This window comes from Myxocyprinus asiaticus, chromosome 10 (assembly GCF_019703515.2).
Source record: "Myxocyprinus asiaticus isolate MX2 ecotype Aquarium Trade chromosome 10, UBuf_Myxa_2, whole genome shotgun sequence".
In the NCBI taxonomy this organism is placed as follows: domain Eukaryota; kingdom Metazoa; phylum Chordata; class Actinopteri; order Cypriniformes; family Catostomidae; genus Myxocyprinus; species Myxocyprinus asiaticus.
The window spans coordinates 4,745,685-4,757,903 of NC_059353.1; the positions used below are offsets into that span (position 1 = coordinate 4,745,685).

The window sequence follows — 12,219 nt, forward strand, 5'->3', positions numbered from 1 at the left end:
ACCCTTGTGTCTCTAGATGTAGACTTGACATTTTTTAGAATCTTAGCCCACTCTCCCTCCTCAAATACCAAGTTTAAATCTTTCTCCCATAATCTCTTGAGAGAAACCGAAGCTCTGTCCCCCAGACTCTGAATTAATGGGGAGTAATACACTGATGCCTCATGACCTTTTCCAAAAGCAGTAATCACCACTCCCAGAGTATCTGCCACTTTAGGGGGGAGTATGCTACTCCCAAAAACAGTACAGAGCAGGTGGCGCAGCTATAGATACCTAAAAAACTGAGATCTGGGGATCCCAAAATGTTGAACCATATTTTCAAAGGATCTCAACACTCCACACTCATATGACACCGAGTGTAGTAACCCCCCTCACAATCCACTCTGACCAGCAGAAAGGGGACTTATTAATAAATAATTGTTGGGTTCAGCCATATGCTCGAGGCATCATCTAAATAAATGTCCAAATTAAACACTCTGGACACTTTTGTCCATACCGAGTGCAAATACGAGATAACGGGCTGTAACTTAACTTCCTCGGTTAGTTTTATAGAAAGGCTTTGTAATGGCAAAATAGGGGCAAGAACTTCCTGTTCAATACAAAAGCAGGGAGGGGCTCTCTCAGGTGGAAGCGACCAATGAGCCAAATGTCTGAGACTGAATGCATAATAATAAAACAAAATCTTGTGTAGGCCTAGCCCACCTTTGTCAATCGGTCTATGTAACTTACTGAAGTGTAATCTGGGACTTTTACAATTCCAAATGAAGGACTTCGCTATGCTATCATACTGCTTGAACATCTACAAGGAGAGACTGTTGCAGGTAGCTGATTTTTGGAATACAGTTCATTTTAATAACATTAACCTTCCCAATCATAGATAAATGTAATGAAGCCCACCTGTCCACATCGCTCGAAAACCTTTTTATTAAAGGGTCAAAATTAACTCTAACTAAATCAGACAAATTTGCTGGGAATAAAATACCCAAATATTTAATGCCCTGGTTAGGAAGGTGCCCGGCTGGAAAGCCGTTTCTGGGCAGTACACTGTCAGAGCCAAAGCTTCGGATTTGGACTAATTAACTCTGTATCCCGAGAACTTAGAAAAGGAATTGATAATTCTGTGGAGACAAGGCATAGATCTAGTAGGGTCTGAGACGAATAATAAAATATCAGCTTATGCGCCACACCTCCCGCCACACCCCTGGAATCTTCCATTCTTATCGTGGCCATTAATGGTTCCAGGGCAAGACAGAACAATAATGGGGAAAGAGGGCAACACTGCCTGGTGCCCCTACCTAGAGTAAAATAATCTGAAATTAATCAATTTGTTTGTACCGCTGCTACAGGGTGTCTATAAAGTACCTTAATCCATCCAATAAAAGTATTCCCAAACCCGCATATTTCCAAAATCTTAAAAAGATAATCCCATTAAACCGTATCAAACGCCTTTTCGGCGTCAAGTGAGATGGCCGTGACCAAAGTCTGATCATTCGCCACTGACCACATAAAGATAAAACGCCTAATGTTGTCAGAAGAGCTGTAGCCCCGAATAAACCCCACATGATCTATATGTATAAGAGGAGATGTCATAACTTAATCGGTTAGCCAAAAGTTTTGACAATATTGTAACGTCTAACTGGATCAGGGAAATTGGACGGTAACTCTTACACTCGCTTGGATCTTTGTCCTTTTTAAGAATCAGACTAATCCGGGCTTGTGTCATGGTTGGCGGAAGCTTTCCATTCTTTAATGATTCTGTATAAACTTCTAACAAAAGTGGAGCCAGTTTTGTAGCATAAGATTAAAAAAATTCAGTGGCAAAGCCATCTGGCCCCAGAGCCTTGCCTGTACACAAGACCTTAATTACCTCGCCAAGCTCCTCCATGGATTTTTTTGCTCAGCCGACAGTTTAGGAAGTTCTAATGCTTCCACAAAGTTTCTAATATCTTCATCAGTAGACGAGGATGTGGAACAATAAAAATCAAGATAGAATTCTTTAAAAGCCTTATTAATATCAGTGGCTGAGGTAAATATTTCACCACCAGCAGATTTCACTGAGGGAATGGTAGAAAAAGACTATGATCACAGACTAAGGTCTGTGAGAGTAGCTCGTTCAAAGTGGCTCAACATGAATTATTTAGTGCTAAAAACAATGCAAATTGAACATATGAACATGCGTCACCGTGAATGAGCTTCTCTCATAGCGCTCAAGATTTTAACTGAAATGTGACTTCAATTTTAGCCATGCCTTCAGAAGACTTGGAGTACAAAGCCTCACCTTAAGTCTGTCACTGTCCAGGTTGAGAAGTTGTTGTCCATCGACGGCCTGTGTGCTAAACTCAGGTGTGTACTGATCCATGTTCATACCCATCAGCCAATGACACACCTGCTGCGACGTCCAATCAGAGACTGGACGATTCTGCCACTGATAGTCCTTCCCTCCAGAGCATGACTCATCATCCAGCATCTAACACAAACATATATTTTTCTTATTTTATAGATTCCGCCTTTTTTATTTCAATGCAATACAGAAAATGGGCCCTATAAAATGAAAGTCATATAGGTTTGGAACAATATGAGGCGAGTTAATGGTGACAGAATTTTCATTAACTAAAATATTCAAAATGTTTAAACTTTTATGACTTGAGAAACCCCATCAGAAATGATCACCATAAGCCGTGCACACACATGCAGTCCAAGCCTCCATTCTAAACTAAAAATAACTACAAAACAGGAACTACACGAGCAAAGGGGTGGTGCAGACTCCCCATGCCAGTGATGAGACAATACTTGACCTTCCATATGACATTTACAGCACAGGAAAACCATGCAAACAAACGTCCGATCTGGACTCACCTCGCTGGAGGAGAAGGTTAACGTATGAGAACGGCCTGACAGGTTGGGCTCCACCACTAGCCCAGAAAAATCTGAACCAGGACTGCTGGGGTTCGAAACATCTAGCACCGATAAACTCTGAAACGGGCACAGAAAGCAGGATTTGTTATCCAAACACAAATATTGGTGGCGTATCTGCTACTTTTGACAGTTGCCAATAGAATGTGGTCATGTACATTCAGGACAATTTTAAATTAAAAGAAAAATCTTCTGAGAACATGTCACATTCAAGAAATGTTAACTAAAAAGCAAACTGCTAAAACATGCTGCGCCTGTTGATTGTAAATAAAAACGGATCCCTCTGTATGGAGGTATATAATAGTTGAAACTAAATAAATAAAAACAGTACCAGTCAATTTTGTCAAATTTGACAGAATTTATAATTCTCATGATATTCAAAACATCTTGTTCTAAAGGCTTATGATTAAATGTTTCAAATTAGTTTTATAATCAAATATAAATTGTACTTGGATTTGTAATTTAGACAAAGATCATCTACTTTGAAGCTAAAATATAAATTATAATTTTTTTTGGTCACTGCATAATTCCCATACTTCCATATTTGTCATTTCAAAGTTTTGATGACATTGCTACTTTACTAATTCTAAATGAATAGTTGTGTCCAAACTTTTGACCAGTAGAGTATACAATTAATTAAATATAAAATGTAACTGTCAATAATAAAAATACAATAAAATGTGAAAATAAATACGGTGCTGTATTTATGTAAAATGAAAAACCACATGGAAAAATGCCTTGAAAATATAGTGGATAGAACAATGGGTATTTCGTTATGCATTTTTTTTTTTTTTTTTTTACATATTTATGTACATTTCACACTTTATTTATCCTCACATTCCACTGTATTTTTATTTATTGACTGCAACATTTGCTACATTTATTTCTTCAATATATGGGTGTTTCTTCAACTTTGGGCACTTTTAGCACTGTGGATTTCTAGAAAAGATGTCGAAGTATTTTTACTTGTCTACTGAGAATGTCCAACAATGTATGTACATGCATCACAGGAGATTGATGTCATTTTCTTCTTAAAGTCATGAAAATTCCCACCACAGCGTCATTTCTTGGAAATTACGTTGAGGGAAATTAAATTTGTTTTTGAAATAAACTTTTTTCTCACCAAGACTAATTTCATAGCTAACATTTTATGTCTCCTAAATACACACAAATAATATTTTCACACTTTTTGCATAATTTGGCAAAATTACAGCTTGATTGGAAATGACGGCCAGCGAAATTAATCTGCTCACAAGTGATATTTACTTTGAATTTTCTTCAAGCATCAGTTGTCTCATATTCTCAAGCCTGCTCTTCAATGTCTACGTTTACATGGACACCAGAAAGTGGCTTATTTAGAGAAAGTAGCGTTCTGTTTACATGCACTGTATAAGTGGTGTACTCTTTACTTCCGTATACATGTTGCTCGGTCAGTAAGCATCTTTTTCCACAGCAACGTAATTTTCCCACGACGCCTGGGTAAATAAGAAACCTGGTATCCAAGGAAGACTTTATTATTTTCATTCCCTGTTGCTTCGCTTTATTTCCAGATATTCCAGAGTTGTTGCTGTGTTTGTTTTCTTAACTTTCTATCGTGACCTGCAGCAGAATTGTGCTGTAATAGTGGAGTTTCCCTCTTATGTAAAACTCGGGGATTCCCCAAATGTATGAGCGCATATACTGTATGCGAATGTGAGGGACCGTTGATATTTTACATTGGTGTGTATAAATGGGTATAGTTTATAGTGTATATGCTTTACCCACTCTACTCCCAGAAATGTTGAATTTCCACTGTGTTGACTTGTTGTTGGGCTCCATCCTATGACGTTTTTTTATTCGGTCTGTTCACACGCATGTGCACTATTCAAAAACCTATTACAACGGCGCTTATGCGTGTACATGACCACATTAAGACGCCTTCTCAAAGAGAAATCTAGGTGTGTTAAACCGCTTTCTTTTAATCCCTTAAACGCCGTAAGGAAACCAGGGTTCTTGTTTACATGACGTTTCAGAACGCCGCTTGCTGCAAAAACTCTGGAATAATCCGTTTGCTTAAGTGCATGTAAACATGGTCACTGACACTTTTGTCGACTTGGTTAACAAGTACACTAACTTTTGAAAAAACTTTATTAGTTGCAAAATTGTTTGGTGAGTTGGAAAAGACACCACAACTGTGAGACAGTTGTAATTTTGGAAAAATGTATTAAAATAATTTTCACACAATAAATATTGAAATGGTCTCTGTTTATTGCACACTTTGTTTAGACCATAATCATAGTTTTAAACATGTTGTTTTATTATGGATTTTCATAGTTTAATATTGAAAGTCTGTGTCTGGGACAAGACTAAAATAGTAAAATCTATACATAAAAGACATTTGAAAAGACAAAAGAAAATTGGCAAAATAAATTATGAAGGCCTGGCAATTAAAGTTTTTTTTAGTTTATATGATCTTCATATAGCAGAAAAAAAAAAGAAATATGTTAGTTTTAATAAAAATTATCCCCTGGGACATGAAAGTGCCCGAAGTTAAAGAAACACCCATATATAAAATGTTGTCCATTATATACCTCCATACCTCTGAGCCATCACAAAAATAAAGATCTCAAATCTATCCCAGTGTGTTAAAGCAAACTTTTTCAGCCATTAACTAGTGTGAAATAATCTTGATCTTCAGAAGTCTTTTAATGTCACCAGGTCCAGCATCATCAACAGTTGTATACAGACAGTCATGCAGAACAACTAGAAATGCCTAAAGGTAGCGTTAGACCGATATAACAGCCAGACCAATTAATCTGCCAATATTTGGGATTTTTAGATTATCTGCATCAGCCAATAACCATACCGCTCGATGAACAGAAGTGTTACCTCTCCCTTGTACCAGTTCCAAAAATCTACTGAAAAGTCATGTCAATGCACAACTACATAGGTATAAATTTTGATGTTGGTTTAACAAAACCTTGTTTAATATTATTTTAAAGATTGAAGTTTCTTCTCATCTTGCCTTACAGTCAGTACACAGAGACAGAAATTCAGACAAATTCAGTGCATTACTAAGTGGTTGTTTGGGTGTTCTGGCTGGCTGCTAGGTGTTGCTAGGCTGTTCTAGCGGATTACTAGGGTGTTTTGGTTGGTTGCTAGTCATTGCAATGGTGTTGTAGCTAGTTGTTAAGAGTGTAAAGTGTAGAAGCTTAATGCTGCGTTTACGTTGTGTCAGAATTACTGTAATTACGAGATGGCAAGTCAGAGAATCCACTCGGAGCTGTTCACGTTCACAGACCTCGGAAGTTATTAGTTTCTATGGTAACACTCAAAACGGCTTTGTTTTTGATAACAGCAAAATATTTTTCCCAATGTCAATTTATTAATTTGCCTCTATATGTTCTTGCAAAACGTTTGAAACAAAAGAAAGCACTCCAAGTAACGATAGCAAAATAAAATGGCATATCAAACAGAAATACACCAATCAGCCACAACATTAAAACCACCTTCCTTATATTGTGTAGGTCCCCCTCGTGTCGCCAAAACAGCGCCAATCCGCATCTCAGAATAGTATTCTGAGATGATATTCTTCTAACCACAATTGTACTGAGTGGTTATCTGAATTACCATAGACTTTGTCAGTTCGAATCAGTCTGGCAATTCTCCTTTAACCTCTCTAATCAACAAGACGTTTCCGTCTGCAGAACTGTCGCTCACTGGATGTTTATTGTTTTTGACACCATTCGGAGTAAATTCTAAAGACTGTTGTGTGTGAAAATCCCAGGAGATCAGCAGTTACAGAAATACTCAAACCAGCCCATCTGGCACCAACAATCATCCATGCAATTATCTAATCAGCCAATCGTATGGCAGCAGTGCAGTGCATAAAATCAAGCAGATACGGGTCAGGAGCTTCAGTTAATGTTCACATCAACCATCAGAATGGGGAAAAATGTGATCTCAGTGATTTGGATCGTGGCATGATTGTTGGTGCCAGATGGGCTGGTTTGAGTATTTCTGTAACTGCTGATCTCCTGGGATTTTCACACACAACAGAATTTACTCTAAATCTAGAATTTACTCCGAATGGTGCCAAAAACAATAAACATCCAGTGAGCGGCAGTTCTGCGGATGGAAACGCCTTTTGATGAGAGAGATCAACACAGAATGGCCAGACTGGTTTGTCAGATAACTGCTCTGTACAACTGTGGTGAGAAGAATATCATCTCAGAATGCTATTCTGAGATGCGGGGTGGCGCTGTTTTGGCAGCACGAGGGGGACCTACAAAATATTAGGCAGGTGGTTTTAATGATGTGGCTGATCCGGTGTATGTGTTCACTACCTTGAGGCCGCTGCCATGTTGGTTCTTTTACAGGATGTCACAACAGTCAAGTTGGAGCTTTAATATAATTCAGAGTTTACAACTTGTAATTACAAGTTCTATAAAGACGTAAACACTTTTTACAAGTAGAACACACCATTAGGCTTGACACATTTGAGACATTTTTGACAGCTAGAGTTTGAAATCCCAAACATTCCATGAAAGAATTTGTTTCAACATTCCGTCAATGCAAGTCTATGGCATTTTTGGGATTTTCGATTGTCTTTCGACTGTAAGTGCAATCAGTTAGAAAAGAAATAGCAACCCGAGTCAGAACAATCTGAAGGTCTTTGCCAAGATTGGTGGATGTAGCTTGAAAATGTAGGGAAAAACCTTAACCAGTTCTGTAGAATAATAGTCGTATTATTATTTTACTTTGTCAAGCCAACATAATACACGTTGTTTTCAAATGTTTTTGAAATATATATTATGTGAAAGATATTTTTTTAAAACATTTTTGTGTCTCCATTTTGCCATTGTGTATGCCTGTATTTGCCATCATTACACGATATTTGATCATGTTAATATCGGCATTTTATTTACCATTGGGCACGCTGCTCAGTAGATATCAGCATCAGCCATTGGAAAACCCATATCAGTCAATCACTACCTACCTACAGATACACTACGGCAACAACAACAATGTAACAGCACAGAATAACACCAATCCAGATACATCCTACAATCTTGATTTGATAATAAAAGACCATTGTATTTGGAGGCGGAATATATAATCAATCATTTGAAGAATAGGAGTGATTGTATAGTCAAATCAAATCTATTACAGACACAATTTTACTGATTAAATCACAAGTACTATCATGCATCTATCACACTGCATTGAGAACAAACATACACACATTAGTGCTAGATGTATTAGTGGTGTTGCTCAACTATAATTCTGTTGTTAAGACTAAAATCAGACATCTACGAGAGTCTACAAGAGAAAATATACTGTACCAAATCTAAGGATCGACTGAACAGAGATGACCATGACAGGTTTGTCTGTTTGGGGAGAGGGGTAAAATGTCATCACCTTTCAAAACTCTTACAGTGTCCAAAATTGCTCACACATTTACTGTTTCCTAAATACAGAACACCACATAGTACACTATATGGGGAAGGGGCAACCAAAAATGATTGAGCGATTATGGACATAAAGTAAATACAGTTCACCCGAGAGCACTATGCCTGAACAACTTTGCCACATATATGGACTTTGTACACATCCACACTAATACATCTTCATTTGAAAATCTTTTTCTCTACGTTTTGGCCTTCCGTCCACACTGAGATGAGATTTTTGAAAACACTCAAGTTGATACATTTGAAAAAGCTGTCTTTGTGTTGTAGTGTGGACAGGGAAAACGGAAATATATGAAAACGATGACATATTTGCTGTCATGTGACGCAGTCATGTGATCCCCTCAACCCAAAACAATCAAGATGGCGAACCATGTTGTAGCAGCATTGTTGTGTCTGATTACAAGTTTACGTTTAAAGCGTTAAAGTCCCCGTATAAGTCAGGCATATGATGTATCGTTTGAAAGCTTAGAGTCTGCTCTTCCGGTGACGTCACCATACTAATGGCAGCTTGAAAGTTTGCCTCCCCAACATTCGGTTAAAAATAAGTCCTAAAACTCGAATAGCGACTTTAATTTTCTTCGGTCGACATGGAGGACGGGGTACAAATCCTGACTAGGCGCAAGCAGAAGAAACAAACACAATCTGAGGGTCATGAAAGAGAAGAAACCTGAATTCAAAACAGCAACATGCCATCTAATGTCTGCCCGGACAAGACCGCACTGGAGCCAGTGGAGGTGGTTAGCCTAGCTATGATCCTCTTCAAGCTACGAGAATTCAGGCAAGATAATTTGGATCATCTAAAAGGAATCAAAGTATGATTCTGGATAAATTGAGAATCACAATTTTTTTTTGCTTAGAATAAAGATCAAAATTGTCTCACGATCCTGAAGAAAAAATGCTTATTTCAGTGATTTACAAAACCTGGACATAAGGGTACTAAAAGTAACATATAATTTACTAGAGGTCCTGACAAAATGTTCCCTGCTTCAATCTTTGCAAAAATGCAATAAAGTTGTAAATCAAATATATAAACTTAAAATGTTCTAAGTCCACAAGTGTGCGAAACAAATACATTACTAACCAAACAGCACCTTGTGATTATTGCCAAAAGAAAATAAAAAATCCTGTTAAAAAGTGCATAATACAGAAATAAAAAGATTTAGGTTTCTCCCATGCTAAGTTAAAAGCAAAACGAGTGGGGAAAAGCTTCATTAACAGTTTGTGTTTCACTAGTAAGCAAATATGCAATAAAACACTGCTATTTTACAAAAGTTTCTTTTTTTTTTTTTTTTAATAAAATATTAACAATTGAAATTAAAACAATGAGGCCTTCAGATGTTTCCCTTGTAAAAATTGCTTCAAGCTTGTAAAATAATTATTCAAGAGCCAGTAATTAAATAGAGCACAGAGTAAACAGTGCTTTTAGTTTTTCAGCAACAGTAACAATTAAACATTATAAAAAATTATAATATAAAAACATTAAAAAAGTAATTTAATGTTAAATGAAACAAATTAAATACTTGACACTCAGCTCTGTTTACATTAACATTGCCTACAGATGGGTAGTTTGATTAAAAACTAGTGGTCAACCGATATATCGCTGAGGCTGATAAATTGGCCGATATTCGGAATTTTTTAATTATCGGCATCAGCCGATAAATTTTCCCCTTTGGCTGATTTGTTCCTTAAGGGCACTGAAAATCGCCTGCTTGCATGTGAAGTGACTGAGACATGAAAACGACCAGTCCCGGTTCGTTTTGTTGTTACGTGCCATCGTGTTATTACAATAATAGACCGGTGTGCAACATTTGAAAAGTCTGCATATCAGAGCCACAGCAGACGCGTTTGAGCTCATAATGTTAAAGTGCTCTCCTGTTTCATTCTCCCTCTCTCTCCTCAACAGTTTCCTGTAACATTTAACTGTCTTGTCTAATGATAAAAAGGCAAATATCAATAAAACTAATATCATATACCATCTGCAAATATGCGCATATCTCGTTTAAACAGATGTAATAAACCAACCTCACACAACTTCAGCAGATCCAGCGTCCTGTGGAACGCTCATAAATCTTCTTCTGAAGCACGTATTCTAACCATCTCTCCTCAACAGTTCCCTGTCACTTTCTAAAGATAAAAGGCAAATGTCAATAAAACTTTTATATACCATCCGCAAATATGCAGATATCTCTTCAAAAAGATGTAATTCATGAACCTCACAAAAATTCTGCATTTTCTTCACGTTGAGTGCTCATCTAATATCTTCCTCTGAAGCACATATTCTATCAGCAAGAATCAAAAACGTCAGGATCAGGATCAAAAGTTCCTCTGATTCACAAATCATGACGATCAGTCCATGACAATCAGGCGATCCCGGCCCTTTAAACTGTTAGGATATTGCTGCTCACGCTGAATCTGCACGAGCGTGTGAGAGCAGCTTAAAAGTAAATGCGCTTCACATGTGCTATGAGTAATTGTCTTATTCACTATGCACTGTATGTGCAATTGGTTTGATTCTGTATTTTTCGAAAAAATGCAATTGCTAATGTGGACATGTCATCTATGGTTGCTGGACTATTGTGTGTATTATTATTTCCTTCTTCCTAATATATTAATTTCTTCACATGCAAATAAATTACAAAAATTTGATGACTAAACAGAAATCAGAAGAAAGTGCTATCTACCATTTAAAATACAATATTACTTTTTTAGATTCTTTTTTACAAAGTTAAAGTTTTGTGTGAAATTGAGTAAATATAGTGCTAAATAAGAGTTTATTAATTTTTTTTAGCAATTTTATGTTATTTACTATATTAAATTATGTGATATATCTGCATTGCCTATTGCCACCCTGCTCTCTGGACATCGGCCATTAAAAAAACCCATATCGGTCGATCACTATTAAAAACAGCGCAGAATCTCATGCAGGAGCGCTGCACTCATCACGAGAAAAGAGCGCACGGGCAGACACACGCATGTGAGCGTTTGAGAGCAGACGGCTTTAATCAAACTGCACAAGCATAGCAAATTTAGTCCGATCTTGGTAATGCTGAAATTTTTTTTTTTTTTTTTTTTTTTTAGCATCGGTGGCTATTAAAATATTGTGCAGGACAAACATCTTTGGCTGCTGTGTTTTAGATTGTTCAGCATCTCATGCAGGAGCACTGAGTTTTGTAGATGCCATATAAAGTTTAAAAGATAAACATTTAAAAATGCATCTTGAAGTGATTTACGAATTTAAATTTGACCGCTTTACAAAGGCATGCCATGGGAATGTACATTGCAGAATCGTTGTCATTTAGAAATAAGATCGTGCAGGTGTCTGAATCGAAATTGCGATCTTTTAATGATTAATCGTGCAGCTCTAAATCAAAGAGGAGTTTAAAAAAAACTAACGACAGATTAGAGGAAGCTGAAGGTCAAATTGTAGGATTGGAGGAGAGATCGCAAAACACAGACAACATATTGACTTAGATGCTAAAACTGCAGACCCAATTAGAAGCGAGGATTACAGTCCAAGAGGGCCGTTCAAGGCAGAATAATATCTGGATTTACGGTGTTGTGGAAGGGGCTGAAGAGAACCCGGCAACGATTGTTTCTTTCATTGAAAACATGCTGAAGGAAAAGCTTGATCTGCAAACCCAGGCCTCTCTTCAGATTGAAAGGGCACAGAGCGCTCGCTCCCTGTCCGCCGGAGAGCGCACCGCCAGGATCAATCATGGTTAACTTCCTCAGCTACAGAATTAAGGAGGACATTCTGAAACAAGCATGGAAGAAGGGTTTCTTTTGGCAAGAGAGGAAAGTTAATATTGACCACAATTATGCTCCTGACGTCATTAGGAAGCAAAGATTATACAGAAGC

At 37.3% G+C, this 12,219-nt stretch overlaps 1 protein-coding gene across 3 annotated transcripts in view; it reads right to left on the bottom strand.

The window, feature by feature from the left end:
* LOC127446822 (neurabin-1-like) overlaps positions 1 to 12,219 on the bottom strand; it is a 94,871-nt gene that overhangs the window by 1,999 nt on the left and 80,653 nt on the right. For 2 of the 3 annotated variants that reach the window (XM_051708072.1, XM_051708071.1), the window contains exons 17-19: positions 8,235 to 8,279; positions 2,854 to 2,970; positions 2,276 to 2,464 (exon numbers count right to left, since the gene is read on the bottom strand). In XM_051708072.1, the coding sequence (XP_051564032.1) occupies positions 2,276 to 2,464; positions 2,854 to 2,970; positions 8,235 to 8,279 (351 nt within the window). The remainder of the gene's footprint in view (positions 1 to 2,275; positions 2,465 to 2,853; positions 2,971 to 8,234; positions 8,280 to 12,219) is intronic. The other variant, XM_051708073.1, reaches the window with a different exon arrangement.